This window comes from Delphinus delphis, chromosome 1 (genome assembly GCF_949987515.2).
Source record: "Delphinus delphis chromosome 1, mDelDel1.2, whole genome shotgun sequence".
Lineage (NCBI taxonomy): Eukaryota > Metazoa > Chordata > Mammalia > Artiodactyla > Delphinidae > Delphinus > Delphinus delphis.
The window spans coordinates 812,270-834,870 of record NC_082683.1 but is presented as its reverse complement, the minus strand read 5'-3'; the positions used below and the strand labels follow the sequence as shown (position 1 = coordinate 834,870).

At 61.0% G+C, this 22,601-nt stretch overlaps 3 protein-coding genes and 1 non-coding gene across 4 annotated transcripts in view; 3 read left to right on the top strand and 1 right to left on the bottom strand.

Moving 5' to 3' along the window:
• CFAP74 (cilia and flagella associated protein 74) overlaps positions 1–4,221 on the top strand; it is a 58,038-nt gene extending 53,817 nt beyond the window's left edge. Inside the window, 11 exon segments of the mRNA XM_060012071.1 lie at positions 229–363; positions 519–628; positions 757–812; positions 922–1,041; positions 1,328–1,483; positions 2,158–2,284; positions 2,411–2,565; positions 2,806–2,942; positions 3,154–3,310; positions 3,524–3,658; positions 3,855–4,221. Coding sequence (XP_059868054.1) covers positions 229–363; positions 519–628; positions 757–812; positions 922–1,041; positions 1,328–1,483; positions 2,158–2,284; positions 2,411–2,565; positions 2,806–2,942; positions 3,154–3,310; positions 3,524–3,658; positions 3,855–3,956 — 1,390 coding nt within the window. The 3' untranslated portion in view covers positions 3,957–4,221.
• A 2,127-nt stretch (positions 4,222–6,348) lies between these two features.
• Positions 6,349–8,257, top strand: TMEM52 (transmembrane protein 52). The gene is made up of 5 exons (XM_060025962.1): positions 6,349–6,414; positions 6,501–6,544; positions 6,657–6,698; positions 7,317–7,495; positions 7,604–8,257. The coding sequence occupies exons 1-5, from the start codon at positions 6,349–6,351 to the stop codon at positions 7,780–7,782; spliced, it is 510 nt and encodes a 169-aa protein (XP_059881945.1). The 3' UTR covers positions 7,783–8,257.
• Positions 8,258–8,403: 146 nt separating this feature from the next.
• Positions 8,404–11,984, bottom strand: CALML6 (calmodulin like 6). Its single transcript, XM_060025903.2, has 3 exons — positions 9,194–11,984; positions 8,953–9,097; positions 8,404–8,876 (listed from the first exon to the last, which is right to left on the bottom strand). Exons 1-3 carry the CDS (start codon positions 9,606–9,608, stop codon positions 8,687–8,689), a joined length of 750 nt encoding a protein of 249 aa, XP_059881886.2. The 5' UTR covers positions 9,609–11,984; the 3' UTR covers positions 8,404–8,686.
• Positions 11,985–16,797: 4,813 nt separating this feature from the next.
• LOC132416777 (U6 spliceosomal RNA) lies at positions 16,798–16,904 on the top strand. The gene has a single exon (XR_009517722.1). It is a non-coding gene; the product is annotated as a U6 spliceosomal RNA (small nuclear RNA).
• The last annotated feature ends 5,697 nt before the right edge of the window (positions 16,905–22,601 follow it).

Below are 22,601 nucleotides of genomic sequence, written 5' to 3'. Positions count from 1 at the left end.
ACCAGGGAAGGGGTGAGAAAACCAGCTGGTCAGACAAAACTGGGACAGCCACAGCCTGGGCCACAACGTGGCCCCCCAAGGCTGCCACCTCATACCCTCTAGCCCAGGGCCCTGGGGAGCAGGCATGGCCTTATGGACCCCTCCATGGAGGGCAGCGCGGGGCCTCTTGGGCCGCTGGGGGCAGCCTAGGGATAGGGGTGTGAGAGCACCTTGCCGGTTCCACTGCAGCTCCCAGGAGTACCAGGCTGCGCAGGCCACCCTGACCAGATCTTTCCAGGGCAAGTTTGACAAGTTTGTGGTCCCCTGTGTTGTTGCCAGTGGTGACACCAAAGACAGGAAGGGGACGGAACCCCTGAGCTTCAGGTGCGGTGCTCTGGGCAGGGTGGGGCATGGTCGGCCAAGAAGTCACCGTCCCGGCTCTGCAGCCCCCAGATCTGGGCGGGGCCGGCATGGGGTCAGGCTGAGAGGGCGGGGCATGCGGCGCCCACTCCGCCCTCAGCAGCTCCCCGCCACCTCAGTGCCCACAGCACCGTGTACCTGGAGCTGTGGTGTCCAGCGGTAGCACCATCCATCGTGGTGACGTCCGACAAAGGCAAGACCATCGCTGACTTCGGCGACATCGCTGTAGGTGTGTCCTGATCGGGCCCAGCCCCCCACGGCCATCCCCCACCCATAGGGACCCAGGCACCCCATCACCGCCTGGGCTCCCATGCCCCACCCCCAGGCCTGGGCAGTGACCTGACTCCCCCGTTTCAGGACAACGCGGCATAAAGAAAGTCTCCATCCAGAACATCTCCCCCGAGCGTCTCGACGTATCCTTGTCCATACCCGGCCCAGGCAGCCTGCTGCAGGGGGACAGGGGCGTCTGGTGAAGGGCTGCGGCCCCGTACTTGTCACCCATCCTTGACACTGGGCCATCAGCTGGAGTACTCCGTGCTGAACCCCAACGGCCCCTTTGTCCTGCTGAATCACATCGGCAAGCTGGTGTCTGGAGAGACCCAGGTCCTGGAGCTGTCCTTCTCCCCCCGTGAGAGCGTCCTGGTGAGTCCTAGGCCCACCCTGAGCCGGGCTGCAGCCCTGGGGCTCCACGGCCCCAGTCTCCACTCTGCACACCCGCCAAGTGCCCAGGCCCGTAGTCGTCCAGCCAGGCCTGGGGAGCCGCTGGCCCTCCTGGGCCCTGGCTTCTTGCTGGAAGGAGAAGGAGAAGGCCAGGGAGCTCCAAGCCATCTTAGGTCCCGCACATCCTGAGTCAGCTGCTCCGAGACGGAGCTCCCACACCTGTCTCTGACACGTGTCTGCTCCACGCTAAGGGACGTGGTCTCCCCAGGCCCGGGAAATGCTGGAGGTCATCACCAAGAGAGGCACGCTCTCCCTGGCCCTCGTGGGCACAGGCGTGGTGTCCATGACCACGTGCTCCATTGAAGGAGGCGTCCTCAACATGGGCTACGTGATCGCCGGAGAATCCACCTCCGCGGGCTTCAAGGTAAAGCGCGTGGCAGGGACACGGCGCCTGCCCCGCCTCCTGGGAGGGGTCGTGCCTCAGGAGGGGGTCAGCCCTGCCTTGGTCAGGGAGCCGGTGCGTGTGCAGGCCGCTCCCACCCCACCCGCCAGCAGCGCCTCCACGGCCCTCTCTAGCAGGAGAAGCTGAGGATGCACACCCCCCTCCCCCACCTCCCTGGTGCCTCTGCTGCCCGGGCCTCCCGCCTCAGGGCTTTTGCGTGGGCTGCCCCACCTGGGATTGGGGGCAGCTCAGCTGAGGGGCGGCTCAGGGGAGGGGCCATGTGGGCTCCGCAGCCCGGGCAGGGAGGCGCGCCTGCCTCTTGCTGCTCCCCAGGGCCTGAGGGACGTGGCAACCTTAGGATGGAGCCGCCCACAGGACACCTGCTTCCCTGCCCGGTTTAGTCCAGGTCCTGACAGCACAGCCCAGGCCAGGGATTCCAGGGAGTGTTTTTTGGGGGGATGGGGTGCTCTCAGTGGAAGAGGGTGAGGGCAGAGAAGAGCCTGGGCAGGGATGCTGGTTCGGCTGAAGGCCAGCCTGAGCCTGACTGCCCAGGGTGTGGCCCAGGGGCAGCAGAGGGAGCTGAAACCTGGTTGCAGCAGCCCGTCCATCGGTTGGCCAGTCCAGCTGGTCCAGTGACTGAGCCCTGCTCCTTGCAGCTGCAAAACGATTCCCCGCTGCCCATCAAGTTCTCCATGCAGTTGGACAGCCTCTCCACCGGGAGCGGAGACGAGCACCGGCTGCCGCAGTTCCTGGCCTCCCCGGCCCAGAGGACGGAAGTCGTGGGTGAGCTTGGCCGGCTGGGGGGGTGACCGCTGCTGGCAGGGGACTGTGCGGGGCGTGGGGGTGCGGGGTTGGGGGGCGCTGGGCACTGCGGGGGGAGCCGGACCTGCCAGGCCACCCTACCCCCAGGCACGCAGAACTACAGCGGCCAGAGCGTGTTCAGCGTGGTCCCGGTGGAGGGCGTCATGGAGCCGGGCAGGGCGCAGGACTTCACCGTGACCTTCAGCCCGGACCATGAGAGCCTGTACTTCTCCGACCGGCTTCAGGTCGTGCTCTTCGAAAAGGTGCGGCTCCAGGAGCCCAGCCCGGACCCAACCCGCCCGCGTCCGCGTGTCTGAGGCCCTCGCCCTCCCCCAAACGGCCCCACATTGGAGTCCTGTTGCCTGGGGGCTCTGCGTCAGGTTGGGGGTCATGCGGTGGAGAGACCAGAGTCCTGAGTCCCACAGGCCTGCACCCCAGCACTGCCTACTCCCGGAGCCCCATTCGCGGGTCACGGACCGAGTCTGCTGTGCTCCTGCCCCCAGAAAATCTCCCACCAGATCCTCCTGAAGGGCTCGGCCCGCAAGCACATGATGTTTGTGGAAGGCGGAGACCCCCTGGATGTGCCTGTGGAGTCCCTGACCGTGATCCCTGCCTTGGACCCCGAGCGCACAGAGGGTGAGCCCTCTGAGGTGCTGGGAGCCCCAACAGGGCCGGGGCGGCAGTAGGAGGACCAGGCCTGTTCTGACCGCACCCTTGGCACCGGAGGCCTGCGTGTAGGGCCGGCATTCCCGGCCCAGCCCCCAAAGCCGGCTGTCCTCACCCAGCCCCGCCCACTACCCTTGCCGGACCCAGCTCCCACACTCCCTTGGTGGTACCCCCCCTGCCCTGAGCCCCCAGCCAGGCCCTCCCTCTCCAGAAGCTGAGGAGCTGAAGCCCATCCTGGTAACCCTGGCTTATGTCCAGTTGGACACGGACACGCCGGCCCCACCTGCCACCCGAGAACTGCAGGTGGGCTGCATCCGGACCACCCAGCCGTCCCCAAAGAAGGTGACCACAGCACTTCCCTGGCTTGCCTGGCACCTCTGCATCCACCACTGCCTGGGCAACCCAGGCCCCTCCTGGCCTTGCCCCTCGATAGGTGTGGGGTGGGCAGCCTGCTGGTCAGGGCTGAGAGGGCAGGTGCTGGGCTCCCTCATCCCCAGTCCCGCCACTTCCCGGGAGCTGTGCCCGCCCACCTGCTGACAGCACCAATGCCTGCAGACTGTCGAGTTCAGCCTGGACAGCATCGCGTCCCTGCAGCACAAGGGCTTCACCATCGAGCCCTCCAAGGGCTCTGTGGAGCGCGGCCAGACCAAGACCATCAGCATCTCCTGGATGCCACCCATCGACTTTGATGTAGGTGCCTCGGACGGCGGCCAGGGAGCCTTCGAAAGCCACAGCCTGGGCAGGATGACAGCCCTGCCCCCGCCCAGGGAGGGGGCTGCAGGGGGGCCCTGGGCGGGTGAGGTGGGCAGCGCCGCGGCCAGAAAACATCTGCCCGCTGTGCCAGCTGACCGAGGGTCCCCCTCCTTCCCCACCTGTCCCCTTCCAGCCGGACCACCCACTCATGGTGTCAGCGCTGCTGCAGCTCAGGGGGGATGTGAAGGAGACCTACAAGGTCCTCTTCGTAGCGCGGGTGGTGACGGGCCCCTGAGGCCACAGGAGTCTCTCCACAGAGCCCCCTCGGATCTTCCTGCCGCATTTGAAGCCCTCTCCCGGTCTGTGGACCCAGCAGAGCCAGCCAGGGGCCTGGGACCTGGACATCCCTGCTGGGTAGCTTCAAAAGGGTGGCCCCCCACATGGCCCCATGGCCGGGGCACCCCAGCTCCACAGGCACGGCCACCTCCTGCTGCCCTGTATCCAGTGAGCCCGGGGCCAAGAGCTCCTGTCCCAGCCCCACACTCAGAACCAGCAATGAGGCCAGTCCTGACCACAACCTGCTCCCAGCCTGAGCCCCTCGGAGCCCCCAGCCCCACCAGCACCCGCACAGCCTTTCAAGGTCCTGGTGGGGGGAAGAGCTGCGCCCGCCCACGTGTCAATAAACCCTGTGTGAACCTGTGCATCCAGGCCTGCAGTGTGGGCCACGGTGAGCCCTGCGGTGAGCCCTGCGGTGAGCTGTGAAGGAGAGATGCGGACAGAGTCCCAGGGGGGCAGCCCCTGCTTCCCACCCTCACTCACAAGTCAGTCCATAAAACAGTGAACTCGGCCTGGAAGACTGAGCCCTGGGGGAACAGCTGGGCGTGGGGGGGGGGCGGCTTGCGGGGCGCCACACCCAGAGAGGCCGGCGGGGAGGGAGGGGGGCGACAGGCTCCAAAGCCCAGGCGGCCCCTTAGACCTCCCTGCTCCTCCCAAGTTCCAGGGTCCCTGATGCCCCCAAGCAAGGAGCGAGCAAATGTCGGGGACACGCCCTCACTGTGTCCTCCCTCACGGCCCAGCCAGGGTCCGGGGGACACCCAGCCCATGAGACCCTGTTGGGAGCCCAGAATAGTGCCTGCACCCAGCCCCTGCCTTCTGGAGAGTGGCAGGTTAGACACTGTCCCCACAGAGCCCCCGCATCCGGGCCCCCTGTGTACACCCCAGCACGCCCAGCCCGCCCACGCCACCCGCGTGCCTCCCCCAGGCGAGCACTCGCAGCCTTCCCTGGCAGGAGTGGAGGGCAAGGTGCACCCGGGGAATTCCCTGGGCACAGGCTTCAGGACACCAGCCTGGAGCCCTCACCCCACTTCCTCGGTGCCTGAAAGTCTGCCATCTCCCTAACCTTGAGCCAGTGACGGTGTCCACAGAGCAGCATTTTGCAGGACTTCAGTCTGGTGGGCAGACCCAGGTCCTTTCCTAGCCCTCACAGGGGCTGCTTTCTCACTAGGTGAGAAGAGAAGCCAGGGTCCTGCAGCCCAGGCCAGGCCCCAGGAGGAGGTCCTCCCTGCAGAGCACTACCCCTGCCTCCCCCTCAGGCTGGCCTGTGGGAGGGGCAGGCCACTCTCCTTTAAACCCTGGCCTGGCTCTCAGGGTTTAGAACCAGCGGACCCTGGTACTCACAGCCCAAGGCCCTGCCTGCACTCCTGCCTGCCGGCTGGACCAGTGCCCATCCCCCTCCCTCCCACTCCTGAGCCGGGCCTCCGAAGCAGAATGGAGGAAGAGGGTAGTCAGGAGGGGCCTTGGGGGCCATGGTACAGCCAGGAGGTGCTGGACAGCTGCAGGACAGAGGCAGGACAGAGATCATGGAGCAGGTAGCTGGCAGATCTAGGCATGAGAGAGCCAAGCCGAGGAGGCCCTGCCCTCAAGGAGCTGCAGTCACTTCCCCTCCAGTGGGGAGATGCTTGTGGAGTACGTCCTGAGTGCAATGAAGAAAAACACGGCAGGGTAGCTTCTCCTCCCACCCTCCCCAGACAAGACACACCACCCTGCACCTTGCCGTGCTGACCACCTCCCTCAGCCTGAGCGCCCGGATGGCGGAGCGGAAGGCAGAGGGGCAGCGAGCGCCCGCAGCGAGCGGGCACACTAAATGTAGTTGAACAGCGCGCTAGGAACGCCCCAGCGTCTTGACTGCTGCAACCCTTACCTTGAGCACCGGGGTGTGTGCGAGGCGTGGCCACGTGTGTCCTGGCCGCCACCCTCCGAGGCCACACCCTGTGCAGACCGGGCCACAGCTGTTCAGGGTGCGCCCCGGTCCACCCCAAGCCCGACTGCAAGAAGCCAACGGGGCGAGACCGCCCCCCGCCCCGCGATCCTAGGCTGAGGAAACACAGAGAAAACGGACCTGATGGGAGGGCCAAGAGGTGGGGCTTGTGGGCGTGGCTTGTGTGGGCGGGGCCCTGGAGCGGGGGAATCTAGGGCCTGCCCAGAGCCTGCGGGGGGGTGGGGGCCGCTAAAGGGCGCGGCTAACCTTGGGCGGAGGGTAGGGGCGAGGCACATGTGCGCGGCTACAGGGCGAGCCCTCCAATGGACGCGGTCTCGGGGGGCGGGGTTTGCGCTGGGCGGTGGCCTAGGGGCGGGGCCTCCATAAAGCCTCGAGGCTAGTGGGCTCGCGCTTCCCGTCGGCGCTGAGCATGTTCGCTGGCGCCCTAGCTGACCGCGGGCTCCTGCTGCTGCCGCCGCTCCTGCAGCTGCCTCAGGTGGGTAGCGGGGCGCTCGGCTCGTGCACCGCGGGGCGGGTCTGCGCTCGGCGCGCCCTGGCCCGGGCTCACCCCTGTCCCCACAGGTGGCGCTGGGCTTCGCGGAAGGCAGCTGCGACCCCTCGGATCAGTAAGTGGGGGCGGGGGGGAGGGAGCTGGGGTGGCCCCACCCTGGGGGAGGCTCGGGCAGGGCGGTCGGCCGGGCCCTGCCTCGCCTGCTCCAAGTGCCTCCGTCCCCGCAGGTGCCCGCCCCAGGCCCGCTGGAGCAGCCTGTGGCACGTGGGGTAAGTGGAGGCCGCGGCGCGCAGCCGGGTGCGACGGTTCTCCCCCGGGCCAGGCCCACCAGACCCCCACCCCGCCTGACTCCACGGCCGAGGCGTCGCCAGCACTGTCCCCCTCCTGGGCCGCTGGCGGGACGGCGCTGGGGCCCTCAGAGCCTGGCATGCTGACCCCAGCCTCCTCCCCCAGCACCAGGGGTGACCTCCTGCGTGGGTCCTGCCTGAGTCCCCCATGGCTAGGGACACCCCCGGGGCCCTGGGCAGGACTTCCCTTGTAGCCTGCTTGCCCACCTCCCACTCCCTCGCTCCCCGCCCCTGTGGGAGGCCCCTGTGAACATGGTCATTGGTCTGGGCACAGGACTGTGCAGTCGGTCTGGGACAGCGTGTCCTGGGAGTAAGCCCAAGGCCAGTTGTGGCCAGCCCTGGAGAGACAGCCAGGGCAGGCCCGCAGCAGGAGGCCAGGCCGGGCTGGGAGGAGGTCTCTGGCCTGGAGACAGAGTCCCTGGTTGTCTTTTACCCTATCCGTCGCCTTGTCTTGGGCAACCGGGCTGTGACTGCCCCCAGAGAGCAGGCGCCCAGCGGCCAGGGGTCGGTCCAGCGGCAGATGTCGCCCCCCCCGCCCAGGCTCCTCCTGCTTGCTGTGCTCCTGCTGCTGCTGTGTGGGGCCACGGCCAGCTGTGTCCGCTTCTGCTGTCTCCGGAAGCGGGCGCACGCCCAGCCACACCTGCCATCAGCACCTGAGTCCTGCGACCTGACAGCCATCCCCGCGGACAGCGACAGCCCCATGCACAGCACTGTGTCATGTGAGTGCCGGCAGACCTCGCCCGGCGGCCCACCTGCCTGAGGGGCGGCAGGGGACTGGTGAGGGCCAGAGCCACCCGTCGCCACAAACCCATTCTGGTTCCCTGCAGCCTACAGCTCTGTGCAGTACCCGCTGGGCATGCGGCTGCCCCTGCCCTTGGGGGAGCTGGACCTCGACTCTGTGACCCCTCCCGCCTACAGCCTGTATGCCCCTGAGCTGCCGCCCTCCTACGATGAGGCCGTCAAGATGGCTAAAACCAGACAGGAAGAGCCACCCCCCTCCCAGTAGCCCAGCCCCCTCCCTGAGGCCTCATGCCTAGAGACCCCTCCAGGGCCCCAGGGGTGGGGCCGCAATGCCCAACACCCCTGGCTGTAGCCCTGGTGCCCCCCCGGAGGGGGCAGGAAAGCTCTCCCGAGCCTCCCGATGCCACCAGCCACTCTGTGCTCACAGGGGACTGTGCAAGGGCACCCCAGCCCACCCTCACCATCCTTCCCGCCCGGGAAGGCCAGCCGTCCGGCACATTGCTGCAGCCCTGGCCTCGTTGCTATGTAACGCTGGGCATCTGAGCCAGCCGGCCCTGTGTTGGCCACACACACACACACACACACACACACACACACACACACACACGCTGCCTCGTTCAGCCCTGGCCCCTGGCTCAGGCCCAGCAGGCCCTCAGTCCAGATGAGGCCCCACAAACCTAAGCCTCAGGACTCAGAGCCTGCTGTGATGTCTGCAGCTTTTTGGAGAGAGAAAGAATAAAGTTTCTATCTAAGTGATCTCCATATGGAGGAAAGAGCTCCGGGAGGGGCCCTCGGGCAGCAGCCTCGCAGGGCAGGCAGGCAGCGTGAGTACGTGGTCCTCAACCTATGCCCAGCCTGGCCTTCCGGCTGGTGTCCGGAGCCCAGAGCTGGGCTGTAGGCAGTGTCGGGTGTCCCACAGAAGTGATGGCCCAAGTGTGATGGGCAGCTCAGGAGAACCCTCTCCCTCCTCCAGACCCGCAGCTTTGCAGCCCCTTTTTCCAGCCTTGGGACAGTGAAGCACACACGAGTCTGGCTGGAGTGTTTATTGGCCACGGAGCCGGCGTGGGGTGGATGACAGGGTGGGCGGCAGGGTGATGGCAGCAGGCAGCGGGCTTCCCACGGCCGCAGTGGCTGCTCCTACTGGACCAGCTTGAAGGACTCCCCAGTCATCATGGCCACGAACTCTGAGAGCAGAGGGACAAGTAGGCAGCCTGGCCTGACCCGGCCGCCGGGCTCCCGGGGCCCATCCCCCACTCACCCTCGTAGTCGATGGTCCCGTCCCCGTCCTTGTCGGCTTCCTTCATCATCTGCTCGGCCTCCAGCTCGCTGAGGGGCTCGCCCGCATTCATGAGCACGTACCTGCAGGAGCCTGCGCTGAGCGGCAGCCAGCGGGCCCTCCCCCCGGCCCCGCCCCCGCGCCGGCCCGGGGCCCTACTTGAGCGTGTCCCAGTCAATGTAGCCCTTGCCCTCCTTGTCGAAGATGCGGAAGGCCGCCCTGAGCTCACTCTCCTGGTTCTGGGCCTTCTCCCAGTACACCCCCATCAGCGCCAGGAAGCTGTCGCAGTTGAAGAACCCTTTCTCTGCGGGAGCAAGCAGCAGGTGCCCGAGTGAGAGCGGCGAGCCCCTCCCCACTCACACCCCGGTGACGCCCCTCCCGCTGCCCCTGGCGGCCTCACTGTCTCTGTCCACGTCCTTGGCCATGGAGGCCAGCTCGCCCTTGGTGGGGTTGATGCCCATCAGACTCATGAGCCGCTCCAGCTCGTCCGTCTTCACCGCCCCGTTGCCCTCCTCATCAAACATCTCAAAGACCCCCTTGTACTCCTCGATCTGCTCCGCCGTCAGGCGCTCCGTCTGTGGGGACACGGGCCCAGGCTCGCCAGGAGCCCCTCCACCCCTCGGTCCAGGGGAGGCTGGAGGCCCCAGCCCAGAGCAGGCTTGAGGCCAGGCGGCACAGGGATGGGTCTTGAAGGGAGAGCAAGGCTCCGCGAGGCCACTCAGGGGGGACGGCGCTCGAGGCAGGGGCAGGACAGCCACGTGAGAGTGCAGTGGGGCAGCGCTGGACAGCCAGTGAGGCCAGGGGAGGGACACCATGGCCAGCGTGGGGAGGAGCCTGGCCTGGGGGCCAGGGTGAAGGCCCCAGCCTGTTCTGGCATCCCAGAGTGATAGTCCAGGGCCGGGCCACCCTGCCTGCCACCGCCCCGGCCGCTTTCCGAAAGGGCTGCTCCGGCCTGGGCCCCAGAGCAAGAGCAGCGCCAGTGGCCGGCAGGGCCCGGCCTCGGGCCCCCCACTCCGCGCTCTCCCCCCAGCCTTATTGGACGTCTTCCTCAGGTCCCCAGAGACCCTCCCACCTTTGGTCACGGCCCCAGCCTGATCCCCGTGTGTGCAGAGGCCTGCCCGCCGTCCTCTCTCGCCCAGGCACTGCCCAGCTCCTGCTGGACCACCCAGCCCAGCCCGCCGGGGGCTCTGCCGGGTGCCGGGAGCAGCCTTACCATGTCTGTGGCTGGCTGAGGGGACACTGCACGGTGGCGCTGGAGCTGCTGTGGGCAGAGTGCAAGGGGCAGAGGGGGCGGCTGAGTTTTAGCGGATCCAGCTGCCCGGGGTCCCTGGGGTCCAGATTCCAAGAGCCTTTTATGGCCAGGAGATCCTGTCAGCCCTATTTTGGGACAGGTTGGCCCTTCCCCACGTGGCCCTTCCTGGCCTGAGCAGCCCCTCACCCCAGAGCTCCCTCTCTGACCCTGGGTCCCAGCCAAGGCCCCCCTGGGCCACGGCAAGGATGGACATCGTGGGCCAGGGCAGGAGAGGGGCTGTTCCCTTCTCCCCAGTGAGCCCCTTCCCCCCACTGTGCAGCGGGAGGCCCCACGGGCTGTCATCACTTCTTGGTGAGGGTTCTTGTTGACGGCCCTCCCTGGCCAGGTGTCGCCCTCACATCCCCAAGGACCCAGGGCCCAGCACGGTGCCAGCACTTTGCAGACACCCTCTAAAGACAGGTTCAATAAACATGCACTGGGGTCCCCCTCGGGTCACCCTGTGCAGGAGGGGCTGGGGGTCCACAGTCCCAGGAGAAGACAGCTGGCCACGAACTAGGGGCGAGAGGATGCAGAGCGGATGGGGCCAGGGGGCTGGACTGGCCACGGGGAGGCCAAGCCAGGTGCCTCTGGGTGGTCGGGGCTATTCTCAGGGAAACCTGACCCCCTTCCGCTCAGAAGAGCAAAGCTGGCTCCCGAGGGAGCCCCGTGGCCTGGCTGTTTAGTAACGAGACGCCACAGCAGCACACACACCCCTGCCTGTGTGCGCTCAGCCCTTGGACACACACCCGCCGCCACCCCAACGTGGGGTGGTGGCTCTGGCTCCCGACCCCGGGCCCAGGTCCCTGTGCTCCTGTCCGGGCAGTGACCTGCTGGCCTGGCCACGGCGCTCGGAGGTCTGTGAGTACAAGCTGGGGCTGAGGGGGCTCCTCCCATCCCCCCTCCAGCTCCTGCCCCCAGCGATGGTCACAGACAGGCCCCCACTAGTTCCCTTCACCCCCGTGCATGGCCCCCAGGGTCACGCACGCCGACACACATCTGCCTCGGCCCCATGGCCACCTGACGAATCTAGCAGGCGAGGTATGCCCTGTACCCCACCGGCCTGGCTGGCCCTCCGCGGGCCAAAATATGGAAGCCACAGGGCCATTTCCTGCTGAGGCCCAGGACAGCTGCTGAGGCCGCAAGATCTGTGCTGACGGGGACAAAATGGCTCCAGCGGGCACCGGGCCAGCGGCCCCGGGCCAGGATGGAAGAAGAAGCCGGCTCTGGGCGCCCTACCTTTGTCCTGGCTGCTCCGGGCTGTGGCTTCAGGCTTTGTGACGGTGAGAAAAGATTTTCCTGACGGTGAGAAAAGATTTTCCCACCCCTTCCCTCAAAAATCCCCAGACCATTTCAAGGAAACTAGTCACATCTCTACACCCGGACCACAGCTGGAGGAGAAGAAGGCTGGTGGGGGCTGCCGCACGACGGCAGTGGGGCAGGGGGTGCGGGGAGAGCAAGGGCCTGCGGAGAAGGAGGGCGTGAGGGTCAGTTTTGCATCCCGTTGGCCAGGCTACAAGCCCAGATGTTTGCCCAAACACTAGTCTAGGTGTTGCTGTGAAGGTGTGTTTTTTCATATATGTATTGATTACAGTGGTGAAATTAGCATAAAATATTACTCAGAAAAGGGAACTAACATATACTGAACCTCTGTCATGAACCACAATCTTTTCGTTTGGTCTTTTTTGTATTGTTTGTGGTACAAAGCACAAAACATAAAATTAACCATCTTAACCATTTTTAAGTGTGCAGTTCAGTAGCGTAAACTATACGGGCCTTGTTAGGCAGTAGATCTCCAGAACTTTCCGTCTTCCCAAACCGAAACTCTGTCGCCAGTAAACACTCACGCCCCAGCCCGACACCCACCCTCCTGCTTTTCTGTCTACGGACTTGACTCCCCTAGGGACGTCGTATGAGCGGCATCAGACGGTATTTGTCCTTCTGCGTCTGGCTTATTTCACTCAGCATCATGTCCTCTAGGAGCATCCACGTTTTAGCAGGTGTCAGAATTTCTTTCTTAAGGTTGAATAATATTTCATTGGATGAATAGACCACATTTTGTTTATCCGTCAATCTATGGACATTCAGGTTGCTTCCACCTCTTGGCTACTGTGAATAATGCTGCAGTGAACGTGGGGGTCATGAAGGGTTTTTTCCATGTGATCAACATGGAAATCTGTAGATTTGAGTAAAGCAGATGACCCCGATAATGTGGGTGGGTCTCATCCGAAGAGTGGAAGGCCTTAAGAGAAAAGCCTGAGGTCGCCCGGAAGAAGGAGTCCTGCTGTACACAACCTCTGGCCCTGAGCTGCAGCCTCAGCTCCTCCCTGGGTCTCTAGCTGCTGGACAAGCCACAACCACGTGAGCCAGTTCCTTAAAATAAGTCTGTCTCCCTCCCTCCCGCTCTCTCCCATTGGTCTGTTTCTCTGCAGAGACATAATCAGGTCAGAGGGTGACCAAGGGCGGGGACCCAGGGAGGCCAGAGCAGTGTGCTCCCAGCACCTGGGCATCTGTGCACAGGCCCCCAAGGCCACCCTACCCCACGGCAGGGCACACGGTGTGTTCTCTGGGCGGATCTGGACGGAACCATGGGCTCCCCTAAGAGAACGGCTGAACTCGCAGACTGAAACCCCAGGCCAGGGGGAGAGGAAAGTTCATGTGCGCAGCAGGGGGGCCCTAGCCCCTCCCTCAGTGCCCCCACACACACACGGTGCAGACCAGTCATCCTCTCCCAGAGAAGAGAAGAGACCCACAGACACTGCCACTGGGGGTCCCCAGTAAGAAGACACTGCAAGCCCCACACCTCCGGGGGGGCCTCAGGTGCAGACCCAGCTCACCGACCACTGTGGCCCCATGTGGGACACTCTGAAGGGCGCTCATTCCAGAGCCTGTTGGCTGGCCCGAGGCTTCCTGCAGGACAGCGGGACTTTACCCCTAGCCCATGGCCTGTACCCCACACCCCACCTTGGGGGCTGCTTCCGGACAACCCAGGGTGCAACCAGATGGGCTCTGGAGATGGGTCCCTCGCTGCCCAGATGCCACAAGGCGCCAGGCGTGGGGATTGTCCCTGCAGTGGGTCACACTGGAAGGGGATGAGAGGCCCAGTGGCTGGTGCCCACACATGAAACTCCACACAGTCACCAAGGTGGAGGGTGGGTCAGGAGTGGGGACTTGAAAGCCGGGGTGAGCGTGAGTGTGGGTGTGGGCGTGGGCGTGGGTGTGGGTGCGGGTGTGAGCGTGGGTGTGGGTGTGAGTGCGGGTGTGAATGTAGGTGTGAGCATGGGCGTGGGTGTGAGTGTGGGTGTGAGCGTGGGCGTGGGTGTGAGTGAGGGTGTGAGTGAGCGTGAGTGCAGGTGTGGGTGTGGGTGTTAGCATGGGTGTGGGTGTGGACATTGGTGTGAGTGTGAACCTGGGTGTGGGTGTGAGCTTGCATGTGGGTGTGAACATGGGTGTGAACGTGGGAGCGGGTGTGGGTGTGGGTGTGAATGCCGGCTGTCATTGTGCTGAGCGCTGGGTCTCTGGCTGCCTACGGATCTCTGCTCCCCCAGGCAGTGGAGGGAGGGCAGAGAACCGCAGTCCCAAGCCCAGGACTTGAGTGTCAGAGTGGCTGACCTTCAATGACACCTGTTGCCCATCAAAGTCGAGCCCTGGTGGGACAGCAGGGGCCTTGACATGTAGGCGGGACGTCAGGGTGGGTGACACCCCCTCCTCTGGAATTCTGGCCTTCAGGTCCTGCTCGGCTCTCCCTGTGAAGGGCTGGGCTCAGAACTGCCACCCCAGGGGAGCACAGTGCACAGGCCACGCCCCAACTGGAGCCAATATTTGTCCCCCTCAGGCCCCCCTCCCACGTGGCCACTAGGCCAACAACCCAGGAGGGCTGCAGCTGACCCAGCTGAGATGAAGCTGAGCCTCACTTGGGTGGACAGAGGGACCTGGTGGCAGTGCTGGCAGGAATCAGGCAGGCACGGCTGGGCCGGGGGCTCCCTCGAGGGGCTGGAGCAAAGCGGGGCGGGGGGTGGCTAGGCACGGAGCTTCTCAGACCCCTCCCTTCTTTCCACAGCCTCCGCCTGAGGTTCACTCGGCCAGCTGGGGCAGCCACGTGGGGGCTGGCACCTGGGCTATGCCGCAGCCCCCCAGCCTCCTCGCTGGCGGGTGACAGGGCTGCACGTGACACAGTCTTCCCAGGTCCCGGTGGACTGAGCCCCCTGCCCAAAGCCCCCTGCCCAGCTCTGGGACTGCCCCCTTCTGTCCCGTCTTACTTCCTGTGCCCACAGAAAGGCTGCGTGCCCCCATCTTGAGCCGTTGTCACAGGGCTTGCTTGGGGGCAGCTTACCCTGGACAAGGGGTGTCAAAGAAACCCAAACCCTGGACCACCAACCATGCAAGAGGGGAGGGATGCAAGTGTAAGATCCGGTAGTGTTCAGGAAATGGCCAGGGCTAGTGATTGAGATTAAAATGTAATGTGGGGGCTTCCCTGGTGGCGCAGTGGTTAAGAATCCACCTGCCAATGCAGGGGACATGGGTTCGAGCCCTGGTCTGGGGAAGATCCCACGTGCCGCAGAGCAACTAAGCCCATGTGCCACAGCTACTGAGCCTGCGCTCTAGAGCCCGCAAGTCACAACTACTGAGCCCGCGTGCTGCAACTACTGAAGCCTGAGCGCCTAGAGCCCGAGGTCCTCAACAAGAGAAGCCACCGCAATGAGAAGCCTGCGCACCGCAACGAAGAGTAGCCCCTGCTCGCCGCAACTAGAGAAAAAAGCCCATGCGCAGCAACGAAGACCCAACGCGGCCACAAATAAATAACTAAATAAATTTATTTTTTAAAAAAAGTAATGTGAAACTCTTAAGATAACCACTAAAAGACTAGAAATAGGTTGTATAACTTCCACATCTATGGAAGGAAAAAAGACTAAAGAAAACGTAATGAACCTAATAGAATATAGGAAGGGAGAAGGAAGTATAAGAAAGGCAGCATAGGGGGGCATTCCCTGGAGGTCCAGTGGTTAAGACTCTGTGCTCTCACTGCCAAGGGCATGGGTTCAATCCCTGGTCAGGGAACTAAGGTCCAGCAAGCTGCATGGTGCAGCCAAAAATTAAAAATAAAAACTAAAATAAAGCAGCATAACTAGGAAGCAGAAAGTAACATAATAAAGGTAAACCCGGGACTTCCCTGGTGGTGCAGTGACTAAGACTCCACGCTCCCAATGCAGGGGGCCCTGGTTGGATCCCTGGTCAGGGAACTAGATCCCACATGCATGCTGCAACTAAGAAGTCTGCATGCCGCAACTAAGGAGCCCACATGCCACAACTAACGAGCAGGCGAGCTGCAACTAAGGAGCCTTAGCTCCAGTGCAACCAAATAAATCAATAAATTTTTTGTTAATTAAAAAAAAAATAAAGGTAAACCCAGGTAGGGGGAGGAGGAATTGGAGGAAGGCAGTCAAAGGGTAGAAACTTCCAGTTATAAGAAAAATAAGTACTATGGATGTAAGGCACAACATGATAAATGTAATTAACACTGTATGTTATACATGAAAGTCGTTAAGAGGGTAAATCCTGAGTTCCCATCACAAGGAAAAATTTTTTTTTCTATTTCTTTAATTTTGTACCTATATGAGATGATGGATGTTCACCAAACTTGTGGTTCATGTTCATGATGTATGTACGTCAAGTCATTATGCTGTACACCTTAAACTTATACAGTGCTGTATGTGAGTTATACCTCAATAAAATGAGAAGAATAAAGAAAGTAAACCCAGCCACCTGACAGAGTTTCCAGGAGCCAAAGCTGGAACAATGTGAAAAAGAAAATAAATCAAGTCGTATTGGGTTATAACCAAAGTATAAGGTAAATATCATTGTGCATTAAAGCACACCATCAACAACCCACAGGATGGGAGAAGATATTTGCAAATCTTATATCTGATAAGCGATTAATACCCAGAAAATGTAAAGAACTCCTACAACTCAACACCAAAAATAAACAACCCAGGGCTTCCCTGGTGGCGCAGTGGTTGAGAATCTGCCTGCCAATGCAGGGGACACGGCTTCGAGCCCTGGTCTGGGAAGATCCCACATGCCGCGGAGAAACTAGGCCCGTGAGCCACAACTACTGAGCCTGCGCGTCTGGAGCCTGTGCTCCGCAACAAGAGAGGCCGCGATAGTGAGAGGCCCGCGCACCGCGATGAAGAGTGGCCCCCGTTTGCCCCAACTAGAGAAAGCCCTCGCACAGAAACAAAGACGCAACGCAGCCAAAAATATAAATAAATAAATAATTTGTTTATTTAAATAAATAAACAACCTAATTCAAAAACTGGGCAAGGAACTTGATAGACCTTTCTCCAGAGAAGACACGCACATGGCCAACAAGCACATGACAAGATGCTCAGCATCACTGATCATCAGGGAGTGCGAGTCAACAGCACAGCGAGACACCACCTCACACCCATCAGGATGGCCACTACCAAAAAACAGAAACCAGGGCTTCCCTGGTGGCGCAGTGGTTGAGAGTCCGCCTGCCGATGCAGGGGACACGGGTTTGTGCCCCGGTCCGGGAAGATCCCACATGCCGCGGAGCGGCTGGGCCCGTGAGCCATGGCCGCTGAGCCTGCACGTCCGGAGCCTGTGCTCCACAACGGGAGAGGCCACAGCAGTGAGAGGGCCACATACCGCAAAAAAAAAAAAAAAACAAAACAGAAAACAAGAAGTGTTGGTGAGTGCTCACTTCAGCAGCACAGATACTAAAATTGGAACAATACAGAGAAAATTAGCATGGCCCCTGCGCAAGGATGACACACAAATTTGTGAAGCATCCCATATTTTTAAAAAAGAAGTGTTGGTGAGGATGTGGAGACATTGGAACCCTCGTGCACTGCTGGTGGGAATGTAGACGCTGGTGGAAGACAGCACAGAGCTTCCTAGAAAAAGTAGGCATAGAATTACCATGTGACCCAGCAACTGCAGTTCTGGGCCTATTCCCCAAAGAATTGAAAACAGGGCCTCAAACACGTGTTTGCATACCCGTGTTCATAGCAGTGTTATTCAGAGGTGTTAAAAAGTAGGAAAAATAAACAAATGTCCGTCAATGGACGGAGTTGGATAAACAAAACATGGTGTGTGTGTGTGTGTGTGTGTGTGTGTGTGTGTGTGATGGTTAATATTATGTGTCCACTTGGCTAGGCTAAGGGCACCCAGACAGCTGGGTGTGACTGGGATAGTGTGTCTGGAGGAGACTGGTGTTGAATCTGAACACAAGTAAGAAAGGTTGCCCTCCCCAATGCAGGTGGGCATCATCCCATCTGTTGAGGGCCCAGGCAGGACAAAAAGGTAGAGGACAAGCTGTCTCTTTGCCTGACCTGGGACATCCATCCTTTCCTACCCTCGGACATCAGCGTTCCTGGTTCTCAGCCTTCACGCTCAGACTGAATTACAGCACAGGCTTCCTGGGCCTGCAGCTTGCAGATGGCAGATCTCCTCCTCCTTCATAATCACATGTCAATTTCTATAATAAATCTCCCCATCTTGGGCTTCCCTGGTGGCGCAGCGGTTGAGGGTCCGCCTGCCGGGTACCCCGGTCCGGGAAGATCCCACATGCCACGGAGCAGCTGGGCCCATGAGCCTGCGTGTCCGGAGCCTGTGCTCCGCAATGGGAGAGGCCACAGCAGTGAGAGGCCCGTGTACTGTAAAAAAAAAAAAAAACTCCCCATCTTATACCTCAATAAATAAATAAATAAATAATTAAAACCTCATCTCTATATATTTTACATATATATATTTTTTAATTTATTTATTTTTGGCTGAGTTGGGTCTTTGTTGTTGAGAGCAGGCTTTCTCTAGTTGCAGCGAGCAGGGGCTACTTTTCATTGCGGTGCGCGGGCTTCTCATTGCGGTGGCTTCTCTTGTTGCAGAGCACAGTCCCTAGGGCGTGCAGGCTTCAGTAGTTGTGGCTTCCAGGCTCTAGAGCGCAGGCTCAGTAGTTGTGGTGCACAGGCTTAGTTGCTCTGTGGCGTGTGGGATCTTCCCGGACCAGGGATCGAACCTGTGTCCCCTGCATTGGCAGGCGGATTCTTAACCACTGTGCCACCAGGGAAGCCCTACATACATTTTTTATATTATATATATAATTGATTTCTCTGGAGAACCCTAATACAATATACAATAGAATTATTATTCGCCAGCCTTAAAAAGGAAGGAAATTCTAACACCTAATACAACATGGATGAACCTTGAGGACATCGTGCTCAGTGAAATAAGCCAGTTATAAAAAGACAAATACCGAATGATTCCATTTATGTACCATCCCTAAAGTAGTCAAATTAATAGAGACAGAAAGTAGAATGGCTGTTGCCAGGGGCTGGGGTAGGGGGTGGGGAGTTAGTGTTTAATGGGGACAGAGTTTCAGTTTTGCAAGATGAGAAAGTTCTGGAGACAGATAGTAGTGATGGTTGCACAACAATGTGAATGTGCTTAATGTCACTGAGCTGTGCACTTAAAACAATTAAAATGGTAAATTTTATGTTATGTGTATAACCACAATAAAAATAAATATGTACCCATGACTCCATATTGATACAAGTGACAGAATAAATAAATAAATGGAAGAGTCAAATATTCCATACAGAAGAATTCCAAATAATTTATGTAGATGTTTTACCCTCAAGGAAGGGGGCACAACCCCCCACTTCTTAATCGTGGTTGGCCAATGCTGACTTCCTTCCAATGGGCAGAGAATGGAAAGGCTCACCGCCCAGTGATCAGGGCCAGGGTCACAGTGGTGAGCCATGTTGAGGGCATTCACCCTTGACACTTGCAACGAGAAGGGCACTGTACCTCTCTGAAACCCACAACCCCACCAGACAAATCCCAACAGAGGAACAGGCTACAGGATGTCCTGACCAGCACTCAAAACCATCAAGGTCACCGAAGACAAGGAAAGTCTGAGAAACTGCCGCAGCCAGGAGGCGCCCAGGGAGAACAATTAAACTTACTGTGGGATCCTGGAACAGAAAGAGGATGTTAGGTAAAAACTAAGTAGATCTGAATAAAGTGTGGACTGTAGTTAATAATGTGTCAATATTGGGTTATTAATTGTAGCAAGTGTACTGTACTAACGTAGTTCCTCATAATAGAGGAAATCGACCGTGAAGTGAAGTGCATGGGAACTCTCCGGAAGTCGCAGCAATTTCTCTGAAAATCTACAGCGATTCTAAAAATAAAGTTTATTTTAAAAAAGAAATCCAGGGACTTCCCTGGCGGTCCATTGGTTAAGACTCCGCGCCTCCAATGCAGGGGGACTGGGTTCCCTGGTCGGGGAACTAGATCCCACATGCTGCAACTAAGACCCAGCGCAGCCTAAATAAATAAATAAATATTTTTTTAAAAAGAAGAAGAAATCCAAATACACCAGTAATCGAAATTATGCCATTTAAAACAATCGCCACTTTAAAAGCGATTGAATTGCCTAAACGGATAAAAACAAAGTCCAGGCGCTCCCGGTCCACAGACACAGCCTACAGAAAGGCTGGCCCTCCCGGTCCCCTGAGCCCCACGCCGGGCGCGTCCCGGAAGCCCCGCCCCCCTGCGCCCAGCGCCCCACGCGCTCGCTGGGTCTGGGGTAGCAGCCTCAGAACATCCTTTTCTAGCAACCCTGCATTGCTCTAAAAATAGATCATGTATTGATCCACAAAGAAATCTCAACACTAAAGATCAGCCTCAAACTGACCACATTCTCCAACTACCGAGATTTCGATTAATTTCTAAATCAAGACCAGAGGAAACAACTAAGAACTGAAAAGGCTTGTTTCCGCGAAGAGCGGGCGGGATGTACTGCGAGTTACCAGCCCTGAAAACTATGGATTTTAGCAAAATCACAAGCCTGTCTGGGAACAGGTCGCCGTGGCCCTCCGGGGTCTTCGTGCGGAGTGCCAGCCCGCCCGCCCACCCGGTTGGGCGGAGTCCGGAGCTGAGCCTCTCAAGCCCCGGCCCAGTTCCCGACGCTCGGCCCCGCCCCCGCCCTGTCCCACGGCTCTGCCCTCGGTCCCGCCCCCGGCCAGCCACTAGGCCCCGCCCCTGCCTATCTCCAGGCCCCGCCCCCGATACTTGACCCCGCCCCTTCACCGTCACGTAGCTCTGCCCTAGGCCCCGCCCCATCCCCGGCCCGGAAGCACCGCTTCGGGCGGCCACTCCGCGCGTGTGCACCAGGCGGCGCTCGCGGGCCGCGCGGAGCTCAGACGGGGATCGCTGCTGGATGGGCACAAGCGTTGGAGGGCGGCCCTCCTGGGCTTGGAGCTGGGCAGGGTCGTCTTCCCAAGCCTCCTGCCCGGCCACTCTCCATCCCGCCTTTCAAAACCCTGCCCTCGAAGCCTCATTCTTGGGTTCCCTCAATTGTTAGAACAAAAATAGGCATAAGTATTCACCTGTAAGGCGGCGAAGGGCCAGCCTGCCGAGGGGTAGCGGGGAGGGGAGCGGGGGGCAGGGTGCCGACCGGGAAAAGTGGAGCCACCGCTCGCCTTGGGCCGACCCCTGACCGAGAGTTCAGACCCCCGGAGAAGCACCCCCGTCCCCAGGCAGCCCTTTGCACCAGGCAGACCCCCACCCCGCCTTTACACACAAGGGCAGATGTGGGCCCTGAACCTCGTCGTCCTGAGACCCCGGCCAGCCGTGCTCAGGAGCTCGGGCCCACTGCTCTGCTCTGCTGCCGTGTGACCCAGTGTGACCCCTGCTCTGCCAGGCCCCAGGCTGACCCTGGCATCCCTGAACCCCCTGCTCCCCTGCAGGGCTCAGGGGCTCCTCCTCCCTTGTCCTCTTCAGGCTTGTTTGAATGTGACACCAGCAAGGTCATTTTGTCCAAAAGCTAAAAGAGGTTTCGAAGATGCAGCAAGGACCTCAGACCCCTCTGGTTCCAGTGGGCCCAGCAGCCAGAGGGCGGCAGGAGCCTGGAGGTCTGTCCTGCACCAAGGGGACAGACTGGAGAAGTTGAGCCCGCCCCTGGCTGGCCTCTCCGCAGAGCTTGGCCTTGGGGGCAGCACCCATGGGCTTCGCACAGGGCCGTTTGGGGGCGGGGCAGGGGCGGGGCACGTATGGCCCTGGCCTCAGCAGTGCCCACAGTGGTGCCCAGTGAGGTTGACCCACGGCACCTCATACTCACAGACTGTGGGGGCTTCCTCCCCATGATCTGTCTCAAAGGTCTGGACACCTCAGTGCCCAGGGGCTGCTGGAGGGACAATAGGACAGGACAGACAGGCCCTTAGAAGTCTGATTCGCAGGCTGAGCCACCCCCCGGGAACCCCAGAGCAGGCCTGGGCATGAGCGCGGGGCATCTGCCCAGGGGAATGTATCGGGGCCCAGCGGGGCCCAGATGGACCTCACAGCGAGAGCTCCAGGGCCCCAGCTCCAGGCAGCACCCCTCCACGTGCCCAGCCAGGCCTGCTGGTTTCCAAAACACCCAGTGCCTGCCGGCCTGGCTGCCCCAGGAGGGACAGCTGGGGGCCAGCACATGCTCCGTGCTTGGCCTGCACCCCTGCTGCCTGGGGTCCCAGCGCACCACTTCCTCTTCCCCCTCCTTGACCCCAAGCCTTCGAGCCTCCAAGACCGCGCCCTGGGACTCCACCGGCTCCAGGCCCACTGGCCTCGTACCTGCCTCTCATTGCCCCTTCCAGGCACCACTTGCATCACCTCCCGGGTGGCTGGTGGGCTGGGCCTCAGGGACAGGACTCTTCACAAACAGCCCTCAGGCAGGGCCCCTCCCCAGGGGAGGAGAGCTGCGTCCTCAGGATCAAGGTCCCATGGCTGAGGACTGCAGGACTGAGACGCCGGGGGGCCTGGAGGTGGGGTGCTGCAGGGGGCGCGGGGACCTGGGTGGCCCTGCAGAGGGTGCATGCCATCCCCCCACCCTGTGCCTGCCCCTGGGCACGAGCAGTGGTGCCCAGCCTGAGTGTAAGCACAGGGCCCAGTGACCCCCCTTGCCGTCCCTGCTGGCCCAGTCCACACCGAGCTGCCCCCACAGACACCCGGGGGCCCACCACCACTTCAGAAGTCAGCTTGGGGGCTCTAGGTGCTGGAGATGCCCCTGGGTCCCAGCAAGCTGTTCCCTGGCAGTTCCGTCGGCCTGACGGGCTGGACTCATGCCTGGGGCAAGGGGCAGCTGGCCCAGGCGAAGCCAGACTCTGTGGGAAGGAGGATGGGAAGGGGAGGAAGGGGAGACCGGATGGGGGTGGGCCCCCCTCCAGGCTGAACAGTGTCCCCAGGTGCCCAATGGGAGTAAGGGGGCCTCCAGGGAACCAGAGCCCCGCCCATTCTGCTGACTGCTGGCTGTGCTGCCTTTCTTCCCGCCAGCTCCAGGCTCTGCCCTGGCTGAGGAGGGCCCTCTGCTGCCCGGGAAAAACCAGTAAATAAGAATGTGCTGTCAAGAAGTGGAAGAGAGGGTGGGGGTGGGGGGCAGCGCCAGGAAGGGCCCCCATCCTTCTGAGGCGCCCCCAGGCCCAGCAGTCAAGGCCTCCCCCTTCACTGTAGCCCTCTCCTG